This window comes from Rana temporaria, chromosome 8 (genome assembly GCF_905171775.1).
Source record: "Rana temporaria chromosome 8, aRanTem1.1, whole genome shotgun sequence".
In the NCBI taxonomy this organism is placed as follows: Eukaryota; Metazoa; Chordata; class Amphibia; order Anura; family Ranidae; genus Rana; species Rana temporaria.
Genome location: NC_053496.1, coordinates 126,426,981 through 126,454,292, shown reverse-complemented (window position 1 = coordinate 126,454,292; position 27,312 = coordinate 126,426,981). Strand labels below are relative to the sequence as shown.

General features: G+C 40.0%; 1 protein-coding gene across 1 annotated transcript in view; it reads right to left on the bottom strand.

Moving 5' to 3' along the window:
- Positions 1–1,926: 1,926 nt before the first annotated feature.
- RET (ret proto-oncogene) overlaps positions 1,927–27,312 on the bottom strand; it is a 120,754-nt gene continuing 95,368 nt past the window's right edge. The window contains exons 13-20 of the mRNA XM_040320675.1: positions 25,263–25,370; positions 22,323–22,537; positions 20,495–20,617; positions 19,398–19,468; positions 16,060–16,197; positions 15,740–15,839; positions 10,687–10,834; positions 1,927–3,721 (exon numbers count right to left, since the gene is read on the bottom strand). Coding sequence (XP_040176609.1) covers positions 3,564–3,721; positions 10,687–10,834; positions 15,740–15,839; positions 16,060–16,197; positions 19,398–19,468; positions 20,495–20,617; positions 22,323–22,537; positions 25,263–25,370 — 1,061 coding nt within the window. The 3' untranslated portion in view covers positions 1,927–3,563. The remainder of the gene's footprint in view (positions 3,722–10,686; positions 10,835–15,739; positions 15,840–16,059; positions 16,198–19,397; positions 19,469–20,494; positions 20,618–22,322; positions 22,538–25,262; positions 25,371–27,312) is intronic.

Sequence of the window (27,312 nt, the reverse complement as noted above, 5' to 3'; positions counted from 1 at the left end):
AAGGCTAACTCCCTAATTAATGTACTCCAGCTCATATCAGGGGAAAATTCTAGTGGGTGCCCAGCTATCCCAGGAGGTAGCAGTGAGGCTTTTTTCTCTTTTGAAAATAAACATCTTTTTTTTTTTTTAAATCACTTTTGCAGGCAATTTTACTTTGGGGTGTCGGAGGCTTTCAATAGTGTGGACCTTCCAGTTTATTGGAAGGTTTGCTTTAAGTAATGTCTCTGCTTGTATTCATCTCTGCAGGCAGCGGTTCAGTGAGAAAGTACAGAGCTCCTCAATATCCGAGCAGTTTTGGAGAGCCGAAAAGAGCTCAGAGAGAAAGGCGGTATCTCTAGAAAAGCTTTTCTCAATCTTTTTTTTTAATATAAAGGAAATAAGTTTCAGATCTCAGGGAACCTCTGCCAATAAATACTAATACATTCTTTATTTACAGCTCACAGGACATTAGCAGGGTGGTCAGTGGGAATAATGTTTCTTACATTGGTAGTTAGTAGGAATGTACTTTAGTTTTGGAGCAAGCGTAGTCTTGCCTTTCCTATTTTATCTATACAAAAACTGTACTGATTAAAACAAAAATCCTACAATCTGGTATCGTACAAGAACATTTTTCGTGTTTGTCCCTTTGGATAATTTCAGATGAACTGTCATGATCGGCTCTCGAAAGTTGTGTACTAACGATCAGATTATCATACAATTGCTTTGAAAAATGTATTTTACACCCAATATTCTGATCGTGTGTACTAGGCTTAACATTGGTGGTCAGTGGGAGTAATTCCAGATAGTTAAAAAGATCATTGTTTTCAGTGAGGACTTATCTAAGTGTCAGAAATTACTGATTGCTCATGGAACTTCTAGCAACCTTTGGAACCCTGGTTGAGAAAGGCTGCTCCAGAGGAAAGCTTTGCCAACAAAGCTTAGTTGACTCTGTTGTCTCTTTACATATACATCTCTACAGGCAGAGGACAAACAACAAGTTACAGAGCTCATGTGAGATATCTGAACCCCAAAAAACTCTAAAACGTCTTATGCCGCGTACACACGATCTGGCTTTTGCCCAGTGAAATCACATCGGAATTCCATCGGAAAACTCCGATGGAATTCATCGGTATTCCCGATGAAAAAACTCAGATGGGGCTACATCTATATACTTTTTCCATCGGAAATTGCGATCGTGTGTACGGGGCATTAGAGTTTTTTTTATATAATGCAGACCTAGATGGACATAGGGGCATAGAGGAGAATGGTAGCTCTAGTGCAAGGCTCTACCAGCATTCATTTTGTGTGATCCTCTATGTCCCTACTTGGATTGGTTTCCTTTGTAGGGTTGTTGGCTTTACTGGTTCTTTGTCCCTTACATGGCCATGTCTACTAGCAGAGGTCCAGTGAGAGGCTACAGAGTAATCTTACAATATCTGAGCAACCTGACCCATTTACTCTGACATCCCCCAAGGTTCTTTTAAGAGCATGGGTACTTGGTCTTTTTTAGACTCTCATGCTTTCAGATTCACCATAGCTATGTGTACATTTCATTACAATACAAAACAAATGATAATATCATATTTTGGCATTTGTCTATGTAATAGGTGTCAGTAATAAAAAAAATGCTTTTATGATCCTGTAGAGAATTTGGCACAACCCCACAGCTAGGGGAAGTACCAGTCACTCTGGTGGGCATCTGACCTCCTGGGTCTCCAGCCAGCTACACCCTCTGTTCTTGCCTGTAGAATTTGGGGCAGGTATACAAGGCATTTTTTTTTAAATAAAAACAGCAGCAGGGTGGATGTTTGCTCCTACAAAGAGCGCTTCCTCTTCAGCTTCATCTAGTGTGGATGGCAGCAGCAGTCAAATGAGGCTCAGTTGTGTACAATCGCATACTTATAAAATGGGATACAATTGCAAGAATCATACAAAACAGACCAAAAATAACAATAAAATTAAATTCAATGAACAAAAATAAATATAGCAATAAAAAAAAATGTGTAAAGCACAACATAATAGCTTTCTTTGGTACAGTTATCTACTGGACATTATAATTTATTGACATTGTAGTACAGCTCTTCGATGGTATGACTGATGGCAGAACGAGGAAATGGGAACGGTTTTTACAATGTGCAGCACTGTGGATCACAATTCAATGAAACAGTCTAATGACAATGAGGAGCTAAACATACCTGAACCTATTTTAAAGGCCCCTCACATATAAGAAGAAAAACTAGTTCTACTATAGGCTCAGGTTTGGCAGAACATGTTAAACATCAGCAAATGTAATCAAGCTTTGACAAGTTAATATATATATAAAATAACTATCGCTATGGACTTCATAAGGCATCTTTCAACAGGCCATCTTGACAGGCAGTCAATCCTCATACATCTCATGTAACAAACTGAAATAATATCCAAAATATACACTTTCTGTACTTAAAAAAATACATATAAAAGGAATACAAAACTGGAAAATGAAATATTTGAGAAAAAACAGGTATTTGGCTTTTCCTTATAAATTATGTGTATTTTTTTTATTTTTGTATTGTTTTTGTTTTGACATCTCTCCAGAAGACCCCTTCTTACTCAGAAACAAACTTGTTGCTCCGTGGCCAGCAACCATCTGCTCAGCAGTGCCCCTACTGGCTAATTTGAGTTTGTACATGTGTCTGTGCTATATGTGCTTTATTGTAATCAAGGTATGCTGCAGAGACTGGGAAAAGCCAGAGATATGGAATCTCGAGAATGAGAATGAATAAAACACAATCATATATATAGATTCTGTGTCATTCTTTGCTTTCCCTGTGATCTTCAAAGAGATCACATTTTGTCATCATGATCTGTTGTTATATTTCTAATAAAGTATATATAAATTAAAACTCACTTTCTCGTGTATACTTTCTTCAGGGAAATGCTAAAAGTTTCCATATTTATGACTGAAAGTAAATCAAATTAGTGTTTGTGTAATTGTGTCTGAACATAATTTTCTATCTTCATTTACAACATATGCGGCATGTATATACATATACACATCTCTTTTAATTTTCTCTAAATGCAACCAGTAAACGAGGGTTGGGTTATAACCCCAATGAAAATAAAACATACATCTAAAAAAATACATGTTTAAGTTGAAGAGCAATATGGTCAAAGGAAAACGTAAAAGGAGAGTTTGTTATCATAGCAACACATATATGAGTTTACTGTAGATAAGACGATTTGTGCAATAGCATATACAAAAGGTTCTACTGAGTGTGTCTTTCTGGTTTGATATGTCTTGGGGAAAAAAAAAATCAAAAACACACAGCCCCACGTCTGCTACTGCGAGGGAGAACAGCATACTACATATTCATTAAGCAACTTGTGCAATCCTCTCCAGCAGCCTTAGAGGTAGGTTAAGCCAAAAGAACATGGTGCAACCGACACACAAAAGCAACGTTGGTCTGACCAAATTTTGCATCTGCACAAAGAACCAGGCGACGGACTTTCCATTTATTCCTTGCGTGTTGCATTTCTTTTGAAACATATTTGGTGTCCCGCTAAATAATATTTGTTACCTTCTAGGGGAAATATATTGATATTTAGCTATCAAACTTGTCCATAAATTTTGCCGTTGAGGGTGGAATCATCCAATTAGAATAAACACAGTCATTTGCATATCTTGAAAAAACAGACTTATTGGCATCGAATCTCGGGATTGGAACGGGGCTCTCTTCAGGCCAGTTCGGATAAGACATGCCTAAAAATGAAAAGACATCATTTGTTCTGCACTGAAGAATCCCCAAAAATTAGATAGTAAAAGCTTCACGTGCAGACAGTAAGGCCCTTGGCAAAACTCCCTTTGTTAAGAAAAAGACAGACAAAGCCATTGATGTTGCTAAAGAAACATACAGATGAATATATAGGACACTATATTAGGTAGGGTGCTCTGTTAACTAATTTGTTCCTATTTCTTCACATAATGGTTATGGTAGGGTATAGGAGGAGGGTGTTTACAGTCAACACATCCAGATCTGACATTCAGTGTGGACTTTCTTTGGAAAGAATGACATTTTGTGTTCAAATTTGTGGCCAAAATAAAACTTCAGTGGCCTTTAATTGTTTTGTGGATAATCTGTTGTTGGCCCTTGCAGCATTGTACATACATTGTTGCTCTATTCAAATAAAGAGACAGTATAATGTCCTAAGTACTACAGATATGTATTACTTAAAAAAGGGAGAAAGCCGTCAACGTAATCTTCCAAAAGTAGTAATATTTATCATTGTAGGTGGGGAACATAAAATACAAGGACTGTTTTTCTGTACACCACCTGCAATAATAATTAATACTACTTTTGGAATATCAAGTTGCCAGATTTCTCCCTTTTCTATGTTGTGTTCCAGTGTAAGGAAAACACAAAACAAGTGTACCGATTGTCCGCGCCCTCAGGGAATTACAGCAGGTGTTGTTTCCTTCTTCACATACTTTAGATATGTATTACTGCCATCCATTCATTTATTTGCTATCAAAGTTTTAAGAACATGCAGCAAGGTGTACATATCTTTAAGCTGCCAGGCCTACTCTGTCTCAGATGTTTTCATTGTTTTTGTACCCTCAGGGCTCATGCACCTAGAAACAACTTTCAGTTGAAATCAGCAAAATATATTTTATGGCGCATTAAAACAAAAAGTGCTCAAAGTCTTCTTCAGAAAGAAGCCACACTGCAGAGGTGCATGGTCCCTGGTAATATGCTGAAGAGTGGGACTATTTCTCTCATTGTGATAGCAGTGGTCTTTCTGCAGAGGTCCAACATGACTGCTGCGGAATCGGAAATGTAGCTCTGCATTCAGCAATGCTTATGCTGCCTCCTGATTGGTGAGCTCTAGCCCTGACTCAGAAGGGGTATGTCAGATATCTCTGGAAAGTTACCACTTCTTTTTCAAGAAAAGAAACGGCACCCCTTTTGCTTTGACACAGCTTAAATGTATTAGGCTGATTTAAACTGAAAATTCTGCTTTAATATATTATTCCATGTATTTATAATAAACCTGACAGAATAATAAGGGAGCTTCCGCTGCCAACTACTTTTTAAGGTACAAGTTCCTGACTATCATCCTTATTCCTAGTTCACGAGTCAAAAGAGTTATGCAGGTCAAATGCTACAAGGCTCCACTGTCTACATGTTTGTTCTAGGTCTTTAACTCACTGTAAAAACAGATAGCGATAACAGCCCTGGAGCTTGCACCTTTAAGCCTCATAGACGCAGCCAGAATATCGGGGTACAAAAAATACCGGCCCACATTCTGCCTGTATGTATGGTTGGCCGGCTTCTGTCAGACGTGCATGATGGAAAACCAGCAGCTGACCGACTTCCGATCATCGCTCTCAGCCAATGGCAGAAAGCGCTAATCGGAGTGTTCTGGCGGGGGGTGCTGCCCCCCTGTCAGAACATAACAGCTCAGTGGGGGAGATCGCTGGACTAACCTTGCATGGTTAGTACAGCGACTCCCGACCGGAGCTGTAGTGTGTACCAGGCTTTAAAAGAAAGTCATAAACAGCGGACCTGTGGACCTGTTCTGAACTAATCACATTTGGCCATACAAGCAAATTACCAAATGTAAGATGAGCTGTCCATGCACATAGAGGTTAATTTATTAGGAATTCACATAGCTGTTCGCCCAGTGAAAGTGCCAGATAATTCCTTCTGTAAGAACGGGGCAAACAAATAATGTAAATAGGCTATATCCTGTGCGATTGGAATGAAAAAAATAGATTTGGCCACTAGACTGGGCTATGTACTTTAGGAAATACCTATAATACTTAGCTCCATCTGTGCCCTATTCACACAGAATAAATGTACATGCGCTTTAACTGGGCCAATGGCTATGCAAATTCTATATAAATCAACCCCTAAACATCTGGATTCTATAAGCCAGTAGAACTAAGGACACAGATAGTTGCTGTTTTCACAGTACAGTATTTCGCATTCCTTGACTACAATTAGTATTGCACCGATACTGCCATCAGTGCCGATACTAACATTTGCATGAGTACAAGTACTTGTGCAAATGCTCCAATTCAAAAACCGATACCTTCAGACTCGGTTCACATATGCGCAGACCGATGTGTAGTGCAATTTCAAATCCCGGTCTGGTGTGACTCCAATGCGAATTGTAGCGTATGAGATTAGAAATTGCACTTGAACTGTGCTGAAAAGGACATATGTGAACAGGCTGTAATAACACACTAAAACACACATGAAAACTGATGTCAAACTGATGTCTCTGCAAGTAAAATCTGTGTGGTTTTCTCATCAGCATGTATGGTGTGAACGAGTCCAAAAAAAACTGTCACATGACCCTAAAAATAGGTATCGGCGAGTATGTGAGAAAGTATCGGTGCTCCTAATCAGTCTTGGAAAACTGGTATCGGTGCATCCCTAACAAAAATATCCATTCCTTGCCAACCAGATAATGATTTATACTTGTAATAGTTCTCAGTCTACAAGATACATTGCATAGGCACTATATTACTTAGCTTCTAAACTGAAGATTCTAGAATTTCAGAACTGGATAAAAGAAAATGAGAACAAATGTAAAAAAAGGTTGCCAATAAAAGCCAACCTGGATTTGTCATATTATAAAAAACTAAGCTAACATACTGAATGGCTGCTGTGCAATTGGCAACAACTTGATTTTTGCTCTTCTTTTCTTTTCATCATTTTTTTAAAATAACTTCATTTTCTAGCCAGAACATCTTTACCACTTTTTTCTTGATAACAGTTTTTCCTATCTCTATCCCACTGGAAACATTATTGTTTCATTTTATAGACTATCAGGGCATAACACAGCTGTTTTTGTGATTTTGAGAACAGATCTGGAAAAATGCTGTTCTTGAGGACAAATTTGGGAACATTTTGCTTAATTTGCCAGAAATTCTACAAGGGCTGTACTGAAAGTAATGCAAAAGCGGACATTTTTATTAACTTACATAGGTTGTTCAAATTTCACATGTTGGTAGAGTAACTCATCCTCTACAGTAACTTCTTCTTTATCATTGCAGGTAAACAATGGATTGAGGGCAGAAGCAGCATGCTGACATTAAGTTCTTGACAAAGGAGGGGTACAGGCTGTCTGACTTCCACAGAAGGCTACAGGATGTTTACAGAGATGACACTATTGACAAGAGCAATGCATTGTCATTGGTGGCATTTGTCAATGGTGTCATCTCCATAAACATTATGTAGTCTTCTGTGGATGTGACATAGTCTGCACCCTTCCTTCATCAAGAATTCATTGATGGCACATTGCTTCTGCTTGGAATCCATTATTTACCTGCAATGAAAAAGAAGAATAGTTACTATAGATGAAAAGCTACCAACAAAACAAAATTTAAACGTCCTATGGAAGTTAATAAAAAAAAGTTTTGTTCGCTTTTGCATTACTTTCTGTACAGCCTTTGTAAAAATGTCCTACTATGGCTAAAAATGTCCTAATATCTTCGGATTCATAGAACTCCTGGTGTTGATTCAATGACAACATCAATGGCTAATGTCTGTGCAATCAAGAAGTGGCTGTGAATCGGGAAACATGCTAATAGGAAGTCCACCACATAAATAATTGAGATTAAGTCATGTTATTAATGGTTCCAATGCATTCTGTGAGTTCCTGGACATCGTATTAATAATTTGCTTGCATGCATTGGTTACATCAAGCCCCTTAATTTGTAGACATTTTGAAACATAGAATAATGGAAAATCCCAAGTCTGATTCTTTGATTGTAAAAATTAGAAATTGAGAGACAAAAATAAGGAGTTTTGGCAAGAACTATGCTTACTGTCTCAGGTCAACAACACAACAAGACATTTATACCAGAGACATCGCAAGACAACATGAAAGACAAGGTTTGTCACAAAGCATAAGGCAAATAACATTTGTCGTTTGCGGTTTTCAGACTATAACTGGTCTGTTTAGGTCAAATATCTCCTGCTAACTCTTCACTGGTCTTGCATATAAAAATTTCATTAGACTAACATAGTTATACTTGGTGATATCATGTTAAGGTAAAGCACCATTTGCTGGGTTACAAGTGGAATGAGCCTACAATCTGAATTCATATGTTCCAGTTGATCACTGGAGATAACAAATTATCATGTAAAACCTTCATACCCGCAAACTTTAAAATCCACAAATTTTGCCCCCAGCCTAGCAGCTACACTGACATAGCAATTTTTCCATGTACACTATAGGGCAGGTTTGGTCACTTTAGAGTGCTAATAAAATGGTCACAATGTTTGTTTCAGTAGGCCATACTATTCTAGACGTCTATCCCGAAAACTACACAGATTAAATAGAAATTAGAAATAAATAAAAATAAGTTAATCATGTAAACCTGGGAATTTATACATTTAGGCAGACAAAGGTAAATGGGATAAATAATATAATTTATGCTGATGTTGCATTGATTTAAGTTTATACATTTAATACAATGGAATGCTATTCAAAAAATGACAGTAGTCATACTTTGAGTTCTCCAGCACTGCCGTCTATGAAATATATTAAAGTCACAGATGATAACAGTTTAAGAAGGTATTAACTTACTACTAATATAACAAAAGTGTTAAAAGTATATACAACGCTATATAATCATTAAGCAAAAAGGTATATAGACTGGAAAATAAGGTTGTTTGAGGCTGGGTTCACACTTATTTGAATTGGTTGTGGGTTTCCCCGCATCCAATACTCATGACAGTAGAGTGTGACCGGCTCTCTATGGAACTGGTTCACACATCTCCGAGGCAGCTGCGGAGCACACAGCAGAAGGGTCTTGTGTGTCTTTGGCTCCCTTACAGGTCCGAATTCAGGCAACGATTCTGACCTAATTTGGACCTGAAATGGTGAACGGGGAAACACCGGACCCCTGCTGTGCCCCATGCCGCACATAGTTTGAACCCAGCCTTAAAGCGGTGGTTCCCCCTCCAAAATTTTTTAACCCTTAGTCTGATGCTCATTTTGTCTAGGGGAATCGGCTAGTTGTTTTAAAATCGACGCTGTACTTACCGTTGTAGAGAGCGATCTTCTCCGCCGCTTCCGGGTATGGGTCTTCGGGAGTGGGCGTTCCTTCTTGATTGACAGGCTTCCGACGGTCGCATCCATCGCGTCACGAGTAGCCGAAAGAAGCCGAACGTCGGTGCGGCTCTATACGGCGCCTGCGCACCGACGTTCGGCTACTTTCGGAAAATCGTGACGTGATGGATGCGACCGTCGGAAGCCTGTCGGAAGACTGTCAATCAAGAAGGAACGCCCATACCCGAAGACCATACCCGGAAACGGCGGAGAAGATCACTCTCTACAACGGTAAGTACAGCGTCGATTTTAAAACAACTAGCCGATTCCCCTAGACAAAATGAGCATCAGACTAAGCGTAAAACATTTTTGGAGGGGGAACTACCGCTTTAAGATGGGCTTCACATTAAGAGCAACAAAAATCCAGTCTAATGATGAAAGTCTAGGAGAGTCCCTCATATACAGATATTGAATCTGCAGCTTGTAACAGGGCATGCAGATTGTCAGATATGGAGTGCATCTTTATAGGGCTGTTTTTTTTTTTAGGGATGAGGGCTTATGACAAAGGCACATGGATATCTGGTGTTTCATCTAAACAAGAACAGAGAACTGCTGCCATAGACATCACCTTGTTCTTATAATTTCCCTTACTGCTTAAAGACTAATGGTAGTTTTTCAATAAATCAGTTAAAAAGAGAATATTCAGCCCAATAGGCTGGCTATATAGAAAGGACTGCAGCAGTTACCCTGCCACACTCCAACATGCCCCCTGCTTAATTTAAAATAGAATGGGGGTGGGGGGTGAGAATGCTACCTCCCCAAAAAAAGAGTGGTTCTCTCTGAAGCCTAACACTTGGGGAAAGCACTTTGGATTTGCTGTGGGGATTGATTAACTACATAACAAAGGTAGGAACATGTTATAAAATCGTTTCACTGCTCACTGAAATTTTTTTTGCCAATTTATTTAAAGACTACAATTGGCCTTTAAATACCCGGAGACAAACAAGTAAGCTTACTGTAATTTCTACTAAATGTGCAACAATGACATATCACTGCAAACAGAGGATCATAAACGTGTAAATAACTATGTGGCCATTTACATTTTATCTAGATATGTAGGTTCCACCCAATATACTAGTACACCCCTACCAACCACCGGCTATATGCTTGATCTAAACTGCTTGATGCTATTAAGTAATGAACGCATTAAAGGAAAAAACTACTACAACGTAACATTTACTAAAATGGCCCATGAACTTTTCAGATATTCTGTCCAGGATAGCTTTCCACAAACAAAAAATATGGACATATATTGTGAATTAAGTGCTGCTGGTTCATGCCACAGAATGTAAGATATAAATAGAGCTTCAGGATGTTTTATGTAAGTGTTCTCCTTGGCTATGCTGTTCAGATGTATTTGTGATTCAGAAATGTGTATTTTGTTTGCTTCTTCGGAAGAGTGCTGCGAATATTTCTGCAACATTCATTATTTAAATATGCAAAAGAATAAAAAAATAAAATCTTTAAAGTAAAATTAAAGAGCTTTTCAAGCAGAGTTTGATTGGTTTCATTCAGACAAAAGCCCCTGGGGTTTGGGAAGCAGATTGTTAGACGATCAACAGCGTAACTAGAATCTAGTAAACGCATGGGAAATTCTACCATAGAGTTTGTTTTCAATCCAGGTTGAGGGAAGAGTTCGAGGGAGTGGGGCATTATTACAGTCCACCAGAGGCGTCTCTTCTTCAGAAAGGCCGTCATCGTACAACATGGAGTCTGCAGGTGTGGATGCAGCAAGGTCCAGGTAATCCTGATTACAATACAGAAATCACAAAATCACAAAATTTAAATCCGAAAAGCTATGAAAGGAAAGCATTGGCAGTTTACATAGGCAGATATTAAAAATACACACAATTTTATCCAATTATCCCATCATTAAAATGCATTAAAGTGTATGTAAAGCCAGCTAATCTTGGGGAGATTTAGAGTAGGCAGAGAGTTAAATCCCTATCAACTTATCTTTTGCTGCTTATGTCCTGCCAAGAAATTTACCTTAATTTTCTCTCCAGAGATGCACCAAGAAATGACAGGAAATTCTTCCAAAGTGAAAGAAGTTCCCACATTTGATAGTTATAAATACAAGCGTTAAAATATGAGGATTTTCTTCCTCTGGTGACTACTTTAAAATCGTGGATTTCTCATCTTTTATTGCTTCGGTGACAATGATACAATGGTCATAAGGACAGATAAAGGGTAATTCTCCATAGTGGAGGCAAAAACAGCTGGAAAATCCTAACATAGGATCTAAGGCCTGCCATACAAGGTGCAGAAATGGGCATGATTCCTCTATCAACACAGACAGTGTTGACAGGAAAATCCGTCCTGCCAAGCAATTGTCTGCTCCCAGTGGGGAGGCGTGGGGCAGGCAGGGGAAGCCGCCTCCGCTGGGACAAGATAGTGATTAGCACTAGCAGCTATAGCAGCCGCTAGTGATAATCGTAAGAGAATCCAGCAGGCTGGTTGTACCCAAGCTGATCGATCGATCAACTTGGTTCATTCAGTCTGCCCATTAACAATTCAAATAGGCAGGTACCAGCTGAGATTTGAACCATGTATGGCCAGCCTAACTCCATTGGCTCCCGCTGCTGTTAATCAATTCCAATGACGCAGCCGCCGGGGGGCGGAACCAAGTCATAAACTCTGTGTCTATGGACGCCGAGTGTATGAGACAGGAGCTCGCCCACAAGATAACCCACTTGGGAGAGAGCTTCCCAGAGGGGGTTTGCTATTGCAGGGAGAAGCCGAGAGAGCCGCCGTGGGACCCCAGAACAGGATGATCGGGCCACTCTGTGCAAAACGAACTGCACAGTGGAGGTAAGTATGATATGTTTGTTATTTAAAAAAAAAAATAACCTTTACAACCACTTTAACTAATCAGAAGGGAGGAGCAACATCCCAATTATTAATAAAAACGCAGAAGAGGTAGACTTTTAAAGTATCTGAATTTTTATTGCAAAGGAGTGAGCATTATACAGTTCACATATTTGCATTTCAACTCGGTATTTAACTATTTGCTTGGATGTTCACTTATAAAATAGGGTAAACATGAGTTTACCCCTTCACATTTGCGAAATATATGTATTGGAGCGTATCATGTGAAGGGAATCTTCCCTTTTCTAAAAAAAAATTGTTACAAAGTAAACCTATCAATATTCTAATAGCACTCCAGAATGTTCCTACTGGCCCATGGCTACCATATAGGATGGGTGGTTTTGCTGGCCAATATGAATGTAAAAAAACGCAAACATTTTCAGAGTGAGTACCTGAGGTGCTAGAATAGGAGCTACTATATTTTTAGTCATGGAAATATGAATTAGGCATATTTCATATGAGTATTACGCAGTATTCCATTTAGCCAGCAGATAACATGTTTAGACCTCTTTTCACATTTTTCTCTGCCTCTTTAGCTCCTTTGTTGTCAAAACAGCAATTTTTAGAGCTTAGTAGCTAAAACTGAAATATATACACAAAAAAGTGAAAGACTAATTGCAGAAGGCTTTGCCCAGGCCAATTTTCTTCTTTCAGCACTGTTGCACTTTCAATGACAATAGCACGGTCATACAACACTGTACCCAAAACAATTTTTATAATTTTTCTCACACAAATAGAGCTTTCTTTTGGTGGTATTTAATTATCATCGGGGTTTTTTTTTTTTTTGCTAAACGAAAAAAGACTGAAGATTTAGAAAAAACAAAAACTTTTTCATATTATAAAATTGTTAAAAAATAAAGTTTGTTATAACATTTTGTTAGGTGGCATTAATGGCCACTGATAGGTGGCACTGATGGGTACTGATAGGCGGCACTGATAGGTGACACTGATGAGGAGGCACTGATTGGAAAAAAATAATGAGCAGCACTGGTGGGCACTGGTTGGTAGGACTGGTGGGCACAGATTGGCAGCACTGGTGGGCACTGATGGAACTGCACTGATAATCAGTGCCCTGATTATCGGTGTACATGTCCCTTTTAGAAAAGCTGGTTATCGTCTCTCTTCTTCTTTCCTCATCCTCCCCATGAAGAAGGAGTACCGATAACCGACTTCTGTTTAGATCCATGATCAGCTGTGACTGGACACAGCTGATCATGTGGTAAAGAGCCGCTGATTGGCTCTTTACCTCAATCTGTGATCAGCAGGTTCCTCATATGACAGTGTCTCAGTACTAGCAGGCCATGCTATAGCCGTCATTCGGCTATAGTGCAGTCAGCAAGTGGTAAAAAGAAAAAACATCTGATGTGCTGTCTCTCTAGATAACCCATAGTGCTCTGGGAATCATTTGTTGTATATAAAATGTTCATTTGTAAGAACAAAATGTAAATATATATAGCAAATAAAATGCATAAAACATCAATTTAAAAATCAATCTAAAACATAAAACTTTATTTATAACTTGAGAATAATATTGACACAAAGCTATTATGATTCTCTTTAAAGTTATTAAGGTTTTAATATGTATGCGAACGATTATCTTACAGTAAATAATTTTTAAGTGTTTGTTATTTACAGCCTGTAATTTCTGTTTGGTAGGGATGCACAGTGACTTTACGCTTCTCTTTCTTTCTCTCTCTCTCCGAGTGCAAGTCTATCAAGGTGCCAAACATGGATCAAAATTTGACCGGTTCAGCAGGGAAGTCTCTCTACTGTCAGAATACATAGCTCAGTGGGAGGGATTCCCCCATCCACATAAAATGTGTGGATGGGGAAATTGAGTCCTTTTCTTTTGTTCAACCTGCTGGCTGAATGGAAAAAAAAATTACTCAAGTATGGCAAGCCTCAGTCTGCTCAAATTGACTGGAAGCAATACTACCCTTCAATAGCACCCTTTTTATCTGCCAGTTGTTAAGTAAAACTGCAAAAGGTTATTTAAAGCAGGTAAATGTAATTGCACTACCATAAAGACAAACTCTTAAGCCCCATACAGACGACCGAACATGTCTGAAACTGGTCCGCGGACCAGTTTCAGCAGACATGTTCGGTCGTCTGTACAGCCGAGCGGACAGGATTCCAGCATACATTTGCCCGCCGGGCCTTTTTCGAGCGGGCAAATATTTCTAAACATGTTTAGAAACATGCCCGCTGGAATCCTGTCCGTCGGACATGTTCGGTCATCTGTACAGACCTACCGTACATGTCCGAGCGGCCGCCATCCCTCGCATGCGTCGAATGACTTTGACGCATGCGTGGAAGCATTGAACTGCCAGGGCCGCGCACGTCGCCGCGTCATCGTCGCGGCGACGGCGCGGCCTCGTCGCCGCGTATCGAGTATGCGCGGATTTCTGTATGATGGTGAGTACAGCCATCATACAGAAATCTCCGGGCAGACATGTACGCTGAAAACGGTCCGGCGGACCGTTTTCATCGTACATGTTTGCTCGTCTGTACGAGGCCTTAAGCTGACCATACATAAGTAGAAGATCAAACAAAATATCTAGGGAAAATACGTTTCTACTAAATATTTGGTTGTTTGTCTAATCACTAGTGGATCAAATCGACGTTCGTTTTCAGCCACTGTGGCCAGAAAATTCTTAAAAATAAGAACAGGATTAAAAAAAATTCTTGAATAAACAAATTTCTAACAGTGCATGTGGTTTTCAATGTTCTGAGAATTTTCCTACACATTTTCCTAAGACTTCTATGGCCAGCTTTACTTTTGTGTGAATGGAAAGGGGCAAGGGCAGAGGGAAAGTGGTGCATACAGATGCTCATTGTCACTTCTAATGGGAAAATGAAGAAACACTGTGATCAAAGTAGGTTTTCATGAAAAAAATCATGAAGCCTCACTTCAATTATCCAGTCATGAGAAAAGCTTCTGCACATGATTGGGTAATCAAAGTAATTTGCTTTTCACATATTTGAATAAATGAAGTGAAGATTCACACAACTTTATCAGTGAAATTTTCATCTTCTATAAACCAGCCTCACTGTTTCCAAGTTTCCACTGCCCCTCGGTGAGTCCTCTCAGCAGAAACAATGGATAGGCTGAATATTAGTGCTGTACTTACCGTATTTATCGGCGTATATCGCACACTTTTTTGCACTGAAAATCAGGGCAAAATCGTGGGTGCGCGATATACGTCGATACCCGCTTTCCCGCGGCGAGTTTTGAATACTGCGCCGACATATATCGAGCACAGTACACTCGGGTATAGTCGGCCAGTCTCGGCTTCTTCCACTGTCACGTCCTGGACGTACAGGACGTGAGCGCGACAGTTGCCGAGCCTGCCCGAGTGTACTGCGCTCGGTATATGCTGGCGCAGTATTCAAAACTCGGCGCGGGAAACGAGCGGGGAGGACGCCGGACCCGACAAAGAGGACACCCGAAGCCGCAGACGGACGCCGGATTCGCCGATGGACGCCGCGCAAGACACCAAAACTGTAAGTACAAAAAACTCTTTTTTTCCACAGGAATGGGGGCAACTTTAGGGGTGCGCGCTATACCCCGATAAATACGGTAAATATATCTCTATTTGCTTATAGAATTTTTTCTTGAAACATTAACAATTAGTAAATACTTTAAGCTAAAAATGCCTTAAATGCACTGTAAAATACATTGTTTCAGTAGGCACATCCGACAGGGAACCCATATTAAGATAAGGTATTTCCATTTATGTAACATTTGTGCCTTTAATACAAGCTGCCTTTTCATCCGGCTTACCCGACTTTTCACCATCATCTTTTCCAACTCTTTACTGATTTCTCCAAATGCTGGCCTTTTGTCTTGCTCTTGTTTCCAGCATTTTAGCATAAGATTGTACCTGAAGGCCAAGAACGCATATTTCAGTTTTATTCAGTATAAAAATAATCAAATAGCTGTCATAATGCAAGCTAGCAGAAAATATCTGCAAGTAGTGCTGAAAAACACAATCTGAGGCTTATTTTATTCACTCCACTTATTATAAATTGATTTATTCAAGTTAGCTTGCTGGTTCAAAAGACACTTTCATCTATTACCCAGATAAAGAACGATAAACTTACATTTCATCACTGCAGTTCTCAGGCTTTTCCATCCTGTAACCGGTTTTTAGAAGGTTGAAAAGCCTCTCTGGAGCAATGCCAGGGTATGGATTACCACCAAGTGTAACAATCTCCCATAGTAGAACACCAAAAGACCACCTATTTAAAAGACAGAATGTAAAGACATAAGAAAACAACATAAAATTATGCATTATATATTATTCTAAAATAACATAACAAAAAGTTTTACAGTAGTCTTTTAAAAGACTTGGCCATTTTAGACTGTTTCCAGCGCCCATTTATCTTTATATAGAAATGCTGGATTTAAAACTGACACTATTTTTTAGATACTTTTGCATTGTTACATTGATCCAGCTTGGAATACCTTGCTGATCCCTGTGGTAGCTGGTAATCACTGTGGTATGTTGCCCTGCTGCCTAGTGAACACAGGGGGGCATTCACTCAGCACAAGTATCATTTAGAAATGCATTTTCTCAATTAAATGAAAATCTTTCTCTGATTGGATAAGGCAGAGAGGCATGGTGGTGATATCACTATCCCCCCCCCCATCCAATCAGAGAATGAGAAAGTGCAAACTCTTAATGATTCCCATGCGGAACTTGCCATTGTACCTGGAGACCAGCAGCGATCACTGTAGTAGTTATGCCTATTACAGTGATTTCCAGCTTCCACAGAGATCAACCAGGTATGGAACATGCTTACAGTATACGTACATTAGATCAAATGTGTAAAAATATCAGAACCTAAACTTCAGTTTTTAAGTGACCCTAAACCTAGTAAAGTACCCTATTTCACATGTCCGCAACTCAACCTGCAAGAACTATCTCAATTACACTCACATGAAGTTGCTCTTGGTTCATTCTATCTCTGGTTCTGGAACTGCTGTTTAGAAGGGTGGAATCTGGGTAAAGGACATGATACCATTTGGATGTTAAGTCAGAGTTAGTCAGTATTACTGCCTGTACAAAACACTGAATGTTATCCTGGGGCTAAAGCTGGAGGGAGCCCAGATCGCCTGTTAGATCAGGGCCGTCTTTAAGGCAGGGCAAAAGGGGAAGCTGCCCTGGGCCCTGTCATTGTTGTGGGGCCTAAAGAGGCTGTCTCATACTTGACAACTATCCCAGTTTAAATTCCCTTGCCTCTAGAAATGTTAGTCCTCTGCTGTGTCCTGATATCTCAGTGTGAAGTGCTGCTACTAATGCTACCCAGCTCTGTCCTATTGTTGTGTACAGATGACTCACCTGCAGACCCTGTGTTTACATGTAAATAACCATCATTCATATGTAAACAACGGCAGAATTCATATGTAAATAGTGGCGGGATTCATATGTAAACAGATGAGGCCGGCACCATTCATATGTAAATACAGGCGTCATTCATATGTATATAATGCCCGTCTGCAGTGAAGAGATGATGTGCTGTAACCTCTAGCAACCAATCAGTGAGCAGTATTACTGTACAGTAATCTCTAGAAACCAATCAACAAGAAGAAATCATGTGCTGTAACAACCTGTAGCAACTGATCAGTGAGCCGTAATGTGTGCTGTAACCTCTAGCAACCAGTCAGTAAGTGATAATGATATGTTGTAACCTCTGGCAACCAATCACAGTCACTGCCTGACCTAATACAGTAAACTGTCTACAAGTCTAGCTGATATTTATTGTATGTCTCAGAGCAGGTGGAGTGCAAAATTGCATGCCCCCCCACCAAGAACATTTTTGCCCAGGGTCCAATCAACATTTAAGACAGCCCTGTGTTAGATAAGTGTAAAAAGATTGGTTAAAGAGGTGGTGGAGTGAGAAACAGGCTGGGGGCTTAGTTGATTTTATATTACCTTAAAATCTATTACATAGGTTCGACTTGATGGACTTGTGTCTTTTTTCAACCTCACCTACTATATGTATGTATGTGTGGCAAAACACTGGTAATGCAAATATTAATCTCTAAATAAAGACCACAGTGGTTTACTACAGCAGCAACCACAATCTTTGGTGAATTCCTTTAAAAGGTTAGAATCCCAGAACCATTCTACAGTATGCGTACGTAGTTACTATTATTACTATTATTATTATTATTCAGTTGAATAATCTGCTGCAATTATTGTACACTATGGGCCAGATCCACAAAGAACTTACGCCGGCGTATCTATTGATACACCGCGTAAGTTCTACGATGCCCCGTCGTATCTTTGTTTTGTATCCACATCATACGATCTTAGGTGCATATTTACGCTGACCGCTAGGTGGCGCTTCCGTTGATTTCCGCGTAGAGTATGCAAATTAGCTAGATACGCCGATCCTCAAACGTACGTCCGCCCGGCACATTTTTTTACGTCGTTTACGTAAAGCTTTTTTCGGCGTAACGTTACCCCTGGGTCTATGAGGCGTACGCAATGTTAAGTATGGACGTCGGGACAGCGTCGAATAGGGCTTTGCGTAAATTACGTTCACGTCGAAAGCATTGACTATTTGCGACGTGATTTCGAGCATGCGCACTGGGATACCCACATGGACGGCGCATGCGCCGTTAAAAAAAACGTCATTTACGTTGGGTCAAGATGAATTGACATAAAACACGCCCACATCTTAGTCATTTGAATTGCGCACCCTTACGCCGACACATTTACACTACACCGCCGTAACTTACGGCGCAAGTTCTTTCTGGATACGGAAACTACGTCTAAGTTACGGTGGCGTAGTGTATCTGAGATACGCTACGCCTGCCTAAAGATAGGCAGATCTTTGTGGATCTGGCCCTATATCGCTAATGGTCTGTAGACCACTGACCATCACACCCACGTATACGGCCAAAAGTATGTGGTCACCTCTTCAGTTCTGGTGTTTCAGGTAGGTGGTATTAATGCAACAGCATACAAAGACATTTTAGGCAACTTTGTGGTAACAGTTTGGAGAATGCCCATTTTCTGTTCTAGCATTACTGTGCCCCTGTGCACAAAGCCAGCTCCATAAAGACATGGTTTGGTGTTGAGGCCTGCACAGAACCCTAACCCAGACCCTATTGAACATCCTTGGAAACAATAGGAATGCGGATTCTGAACCAGGTCTTCTCATCCAATCTTATTGCTGAATTGGCACAAATTCCGACAGAAACACTCCAAAGGCTTGTGGAAAGCCTTCTTAGAAAAGTGGATGCTGTCATATTCACTAAAGAGGGGCTCTCTCAATATTAATGCCTCATAGTTTTAGAATGGGATGTCCAATAAATTCCAACAGAAGTGATGATCAAGTGACCACAAACCATAGCCATAGAATGTACATTATTAGCCTTTTTAATGTAAATGTGTCATTTTATGAGCAAGCTGAAAAAAAGGGCTTACACGTCACTGTGCATGGTATAAATGTGATCAAACAAGGACTCTATCGCCATCCACTTCACTGGTATTCTTCCCTAAAATCAAAGCATAAGAAAAACATATGACCTCTGGCTCACAACACTTATAGAAAACACTTTTGATAAATAAATAAAGAGAACTGATTTAATTAAAGAGGGTTCCTGTTGAATACATGTATTAGGTCAAAGTCCCCTTAATAATAAAAAGAGCATCCAGCACTTTTGTGTTCTGTTTTCTGCTCTACAATTTATCTGAAAACAACTACACAATGCTTTGTGTCTGTCTGTCAGGCTGTTTTCTCAGACAAACATCCTCAGCTTTTAAACATGTATGGGTTAGCAATTAAAGAGGAACTGCAGTCTGCTCACACAATTTGTAATAAAAACATCTTTGCCATTCTAAAGCTTCCTTCCAACCACTTTGCATGTTATTTTATATATACTGTGATTCTGTACTTTCCAAATATGCTGCAGAAATCTCCCTTTCATTGGCCCTCTTATGACTCATCCCAAACTCTCAGGAGAGTGAGAGAGAGAGAGAGAGAGAGAGAGAGAGCTGTGCATGATGTCATCAGCCTAGGCTTTTTACCAGACAAGAAACAGAAGTGGGCTGTATAAAGTATTTACTGGCAGAAAAAAAAAATGTTTTACGACCCAAAGTTAAAACAACAAGGGCAGAAGATTTAATAGATGGAAAGATGAAAAAATTACTGAAGTTCCACTTTAAATGGGAAAATCCCCCAAAATATAAAAGTCTCTGGATGGTTAATGTGTTCAGTTAAGGCACACTATTCCAACCGTAGAGGCCAAGAATATTTAACCGCTTGAGGATTTGTAGACATAAGAGATACAACCTAAAAAGTTTTAGGACATACCTCTTATGTCTCGCATCTCTTCCCTGTTTCATCTCCCCCACTGCAATAAATTACAGTACAGAACACTGACTGCAATCATGATCATAAGATATGTAAAGTCAATATACAATACTCTAGTCAGATTATGGTTACCACTTGTTCTTTTGTGTTTTCTATTGAAGTTCCAGTTGTGCAAGAAACAGGGATTCCAACTTATAGCTATGTTTACCTTGCTTCTTTTTACATACGAGTCCTCCTCATATACATCTCTAGAAAGACCAAAGTCTGATATTTTCATTTTGCGACCTTCAGCAACCAGTACATTTCTGGCTGCCAGATCTCGATGAACAAGCTGTAAAGAGACAATAAAGTATGGTCAATCTTTTTTTCACCCCTTTCATAGACTCCCATGTTAAACATCAGTCTAGTCATGGACACAGTGAGGCATGGGCATAGTGAGGCATGGGCACAGTGAGGCATGGGCACAGTGAGGCATGGGCACAGTGAGGCATGGACACAGTGAGGCATGGACACAGTGAGGCATGGGCACAGTGAGGCATGGACACAGTGAGGCATGGACACAGTGAGGCATGCACATGGACACAGTGAGGCACAGTGAGACATGCAGATGGACACCCTAGGCTTATACTTGAGTCAATACGTTTTCCCATTTTTTTGTGGTAAAATTAGGTGCATCGGCTTATATTTGGGTCGGCTTATACTCGAGTATATACGGTATTATTATTATATTATACAGGATTTATTTAGCGACAGTTTGCGCAGCGCTTTACAAAATTAGGGCAGACAGTACAATTACAATACAATTCAATACAGGAGGAATCAGAGAGCCCCGCTCGTTAGAGTTTACAATCTAGGAGGGCGGGTCAGTATGGTCAGATCATAAAAATAAAGTATGGTCAGATCATAAAAAATAGATTTTACTTGCCTATCAATTTGTAAATAGTACCTATCCATCTTGACAGCAAAAACTGTTGCTACTTCACTTCCTTTAATAGATCTTTAATAGGGTGACAACTCTGTCAGACCACAATTCAGTTCAGGACAGTGTTGTCACCCTTGCACCCTCATGGAGCAAGCTTATTAGCATAGCCAGCTCTTATTAACATGTCCCTGGCTTGTCAGTCACCAACCGGCCAAGCCTAGCCTTGTCTGTGTTTATTATTGGGAGCTATAGCTGCAGTAGCTTTGATGTCACAGTAAAATGATGTGATACTTCTTCATAATTTAGGATTTTGCAGGAGGCAAAATATATAGCAATGTGCACTCACAGGACAAGTTACTTTATTGTGGGTTGATTTACTAAAAGTGAATAGGCTGCCGCTTCTGCCGCTCTGCCTGGGTCTCCTTTACCACTGGGAGGATCGAGCAACCATCTGGCAAAAAAATTAAACGTCGCCTATGGAGATTTTTAAGTACCGTAGTTTGTCGCCATTCCACGAGTGTGTGCAATTTTAAAGCATAGCATGTTAGGTATCTATTTATTCGGCATAACATTATCTTTCACAATGTGTAAAAAAATTGGGCTAACTTTACTGTTTTCTTATCTTTTAATAAAAGTGTATTTAAAAAAAATGCATTTGAAAGACTGCTGCACAAATACCGTGTGACATAAAATATTGCAACGACCGCCAGGTTATTCTCTAGGGTCTTTGCTAAAAAAAATATATATAATTTTTGGGGGATCTAAGTAGTTTTCTAGCAAAAAATACTGATTTTAAGCAATACTTGTAAGCAACAGATGTCAGAACTAAGCTTGTTCCAGAAGTGGTTAATGAAGGTTTGTTTTTTATTGTATAGTACAGTAATGCAATAAGTAAACTGAAAACTCCATTACATATCCCTTTCCAACATTTACAAAGTGTGAGAAGCAAATGCTATTTTTGTCTGGAAGCTGCACATTTTAACAGCTTTTTGAAAATAAGTTTCCTTTTATGCTTCGGTATAAAGATAAAGTCCCAACAGCTGTGACCAGGGCTAGTTCCTAGCTTTCGGCAATAGACAATTCTGAGTGAAATCAAAGTAGCATTCATTATTACCTTCATCTCTGCTAAATACTGCATTCCTCTGGATATCTGCCATGCGAAGGAGATGAGGTCTCCCATTGTCAGGGCTCTCTCGTCTGGGTTATCCAAGTAGCTGGAGTTACGATTAGAGTCACCACCCACAGAACTAGGCCCAACTTTGCGGCTTTCTCTCAGGAAACTACGCAGAGAACCATACTTTGCATACTCCACTATGAGGTGCAGGGGACCTGAATACATATATAAATAAACATAAATTAAAAAAAGTACAAAAAATGACTTGATTAAATATTGTTAATAATAATCATCATATGTACTAACATAGGTCTGCACAGCCTATTGCATTAGGACATGCACCCCAAAGCTCAAACATATTTGTGAGTGTGTGCATATGTAGAGATTGACAGAGGGCAGAGATTGGTGTCAGTTTGGCAATGGACAGTGTCAGTATTTTTTTTTGTAATTTTTAAACATATCAGGGGTCCAAGCAGGGGGAATCTGCACCACACAGGTGATTAGAGTGTGCCCAGGCACACCTGGCACAACCTGTGTACTAATGCTGCAAATATAAAGATCTAAGGTTATAGGAGACTTTATCACATACTGTAAAAGCCCAAAGGTCACATGCATTTTTATAAAAAAAAAAAAGACTTGGTTGTTATCCTAATTTGGGTCTAATAATCATTTTATATGGTTTATAAGGTTCATCACCCCTTCCTTACAACATGCTTTACATTTACAGTAAAATTACTTATTCATTTTTTGAAGGCAAACTCCAGTTGATAAAACTGATATTATGTATAGACGATAACTACAATGCAAACCAATTTGTAATTAAATGTTAATGCCAATAGGAACCAAATAGCCCTCCACCAAACCAGCATGAATCATGGCACAGTCATAATAACAGAAAAAAATATATTATTGCCTTATTTTATCACCAATCCTCAAATTAAGTGGGTTATTTCCATATTATAGAAAAGTGATTGAGCCTTTAAGAGGAAGTAAACCCTCCTCTAGAAAAAAAAAAGAGCCTGCAAGACAAAGGCATAATGAGCTTACTAGCTCATTATGTAGTACTTACCTGAGATCGAAGTCCCCACAGCGGTCCTCGTTTGCCTCCTCCGATGCCGCCAACTCTCCCGGAGTGACTTCCGGGTATCGCTGCTCCAGCGATGCGACTGGCCGGAGCAGCGATGACGTCACTCCCACGCATGCGCACAGGAGCCGGAAGTAACGGCATGATCACCTTTAATAACGGCGCGCTTAACCGCGTAGGTTAAGGAGATATTTCTTGCACCTACAGGTAAGCCTTAATCTAAGTGGTCTGTAAGGGTTTACAACCACTTTCATGCCCCTGTGGACACCTGTATTTGTCCTCTTTGGGGAATCAGTGATCACTTTGCAAAGGTCGACCATGTTCCCCTCTGAGTCAGAGCTGTTCAGTCAGAAAAGCCAATGGTCCCCGATGATCCAAGAACTCTAGCTCTGAATTAGCAGGGGGTATCTTGTACTTTTGCAGAGAGACCATTGCTTCCACAGAAAAAGCAAGGGTCCCACATTAAAACATTTTGCCATTAGACAAGCTTTTCTACTCAGGCTGTGGCTGCTTTAAAACAAATATGAACAAAAAAAAAGACTGTACACACCTTTTGTATTGATGCACCTGGGATGTATTTAACCAAGGTTCTTTTGGGGTTTAACCTCCCTGGCGGTAATCTCAGGTGTGGCTTGGGGTGAATTTTCATTACCAAAACGGTAACCCCAAGCCACACTCGGGAGTGCATCGCAGTGTTCTGGGAAAGTTACTTACCTTGTCCCCAGGATCCTGCGATGTCCTCCAGCTGTGTTCACGGGCTGTGTTCTCCGCCCGATGTATTACTGTGCCAGGCTCCGTTGCATGCAAGCGTTGTGACACACGTGGACGGAGCCCAGCAGCAAATTCAAAAAGTGCAAGAAAACAAAACACGTACAGCACACTGTAATCTTACAGATTACATTACTGTATCAAACCATTTCACATCCCTATTGTCCCTAGTGCTTTGTCCAGCACCCTGCATGCACTTTTATATTATACAGTATATACTGTTCTTTCTACCTGGAAACTTGAAATTGTCCATGAAAATCAAAACATTTCCCTTTACGTCAAAAGCAATTTTAGACCTGCTAAAAAACAGCGATAGTAAATTAGAATCACTTGCAGAATTTAGCGATAGTGATTTGTGTGGAAATTCGTCATCAGACACTGATGCCCTGTACACACGATCGGTTCGTCTGATGAAAATGGACCGATGTACCGTTTTCATCGGACGAACCGAGTGTGGGCCCCATCAGTTTTTTTCCCATCGGTGAAAAAAAATAGAACCTGTTTCAAATTTTTCTTATGGTTAAAAAACCGACAGAAAAAAACGATCGTCTGTGGGGAAATCCATTGGTGAAAAATCCACGCATGCTCAGAATCAAGTCGACGCATGCTCGGAAGCATTGAACTTAATTTTTCTCAGCACGTCGTTGTGTTTTACGTCACCGCGTTGGACACGATCGGCTTTTTAACCGATGGTGTGTACGCAAGACTGATGAAAGTCAGCTTCATCGGATATCAGATGAAAAAATCCATCGGTTTGTTTTCATCAGACGAACCGATCGTGTGTACAGGGCATGAAAGTAACGACAGCCACAATTCTGCAACTTAGCAAAATTCTGTGTTTTTGATTTGATTACATTATTGAATACATTTTATTTTTATTATATTATTATTTGTTATAATTAATTGTAGTTATTTATTATATTATAATTTATGATTTCATGTTTAAAAATTTACCATACCCGGGATGACTACTAGACTCTGGTTTGGACAGATTTAAATGTGTTATTCCTTGCCAAACAATGTACCGCTTTGAGATGCAAAAATCTGATATAATCATACCGCCAGGGAGGTTAATTGGGATTACTCACCATCCTGAGTGCAGGCCCCATACAGCTTTATGACATGTGGATGATTTACTTGCTTCAGGAGGTTAAACTCAGAAAGAAGATCCCGTAGCTCACTCTGTGATGCACTTTCTAAAAAAAAATAAAAAAAAATGTACAGTTTCAATACACCTGAAATTTTTTAAATTATGGAGACTGATTTGGCTAGTTTCTTTCTGAAAATGCTAATTCCTTGGCTGTGTATAGCTATTACATTTCTTTGTCACACACTTGAATAATTCATGTAGCTCAGTTCTCATTAGTAAATCCTTACTATACGCAGCTGATCACAAACATGCAGACCCCCATTGCCATTAGTATGTCTTTATCCTTAGGTCACAGATATATCTTTTAGTCATCACATGTATCCCACCATTTTTGAATTCAGATCTTCTTTACTTGCTGTATGACAAGATCTCACTATTGAGACTTCAATGTCACCCTGGATTTGGACAGGTCTGCCTTCTCCAAGACAACTACTAGTGATCTATTTTGACTTCAGTATGTAACCTTACTGAGGTATGGCATTGGAAATACTCCACTTTGAAAACCTTCATGCTTCTCTTCCACTTAGACCACCCTATAGCCAAGTCATGCAGTCCTGGATGAGCTTTATGCAAATAACCTATATTTTGCTCCAACTGAAGTAATGTGGGATGCCTCTACAGTAGGGTGACCAGACATCCCCAGTTTCCGGGTTGAGGACACTGTCCCCGGACCAAGTCTGTCCATGGTTTTGTCCCCGGATTGGATTTGAACAGGGGATGGGGCAATTTCAAAGACAGTCAGTGTAGAATTAATTAAAACAAATCTGAATTACACATCTCCGCTCCGCCGCTCCTATTAGCTTAGGGGGTTATTTTTTTCCATTATCTGTGTCCCTTTCTATTGATCATGTGCTGGTCGGAGTGGAGGGAACATTTCTTCATTTTCGGGTGCATGCCCATCCATCTCCGCTCGCATGTTCTTCTGCCGTGGCTCAAGTCCCGGCCAGACGCCTGCCTGCCTATCTCCTTGCCTTCCCTGATGAAGTGATCTTCCTTCTCTCCCCACCCAGTAGTAGCCGGGGCCCGGACCATAAGACTTGACAGGCTGTGAGGCGGGCTGCGGCGGTGACGGTCAGAGAGTCGCTGATTACCGCCATTACTAGTAAAAAAAAATATGTCCCCGGATTTCATTTTAAAAATCTGGTCACCTTACTCTACAGCAGCCACTACTACAGTTAGTTCCTCCAGCATCCTGTATTGCTTTGTAACACTCCACTTGACCAGTTTCTTCACTCTATTCCCCTCTTTGAAACCACTCTCTTCTATCTACACTACAGGCAACCTGTCTATGCTGCTATGATGGAGCTCCATAAACTTAAGCAAAAAGGTCAATCAGACATTTTAGGCTTGAATGAGAATGACTCCTTAAAGAACCCCCACCCCTTCCCCTTAGATTATTTCATTTGTATGGACTAAAAGGTAGCACAATTCAGTGGAGAAATCTTCCCCCTTTATCGCTCCCTTTTCTGGAAAAGATTAACAAACACTAATTTTCCGCTGTAGAGTGAAATTAACGAAAGCAGATGTTGTGCTCAGGACGTCATGATTGGACAACCCCTCAACAGCTATAGGCTTGCAGATCTCATAACTCATTACAAGGTATATGTCAACATATTATGTCTTCAATTGCAAAACTTTAGCTACCCATCATTTATCCCCCGTATCAGTAATGCTGGCTCCCTAATTTGCATTCAGTAACTATTTGCAGCTGGTGTGGAAGTCTCAATACTATAACACAGGGAGGGGAACAGGGAGCCAGCTGCTCTTAAAAATATTTAGCTACCTCCCTATCATGCTGTAACCAAATTGTTGTATTAAGATTGTTGGATTGTCGTCATCCCATCAGGCCCTCCTTCCGTGGTTGAGGTCTTATGGAGTTTGTGCTCCATATACCCAAACCATTAAATAGGTAAAGACTTTTTTTTAAGAAAAGGAAGACAGGGATACAGATAACCTGACTTTGGAGAAGCCCCACACCTTTCTTCCTG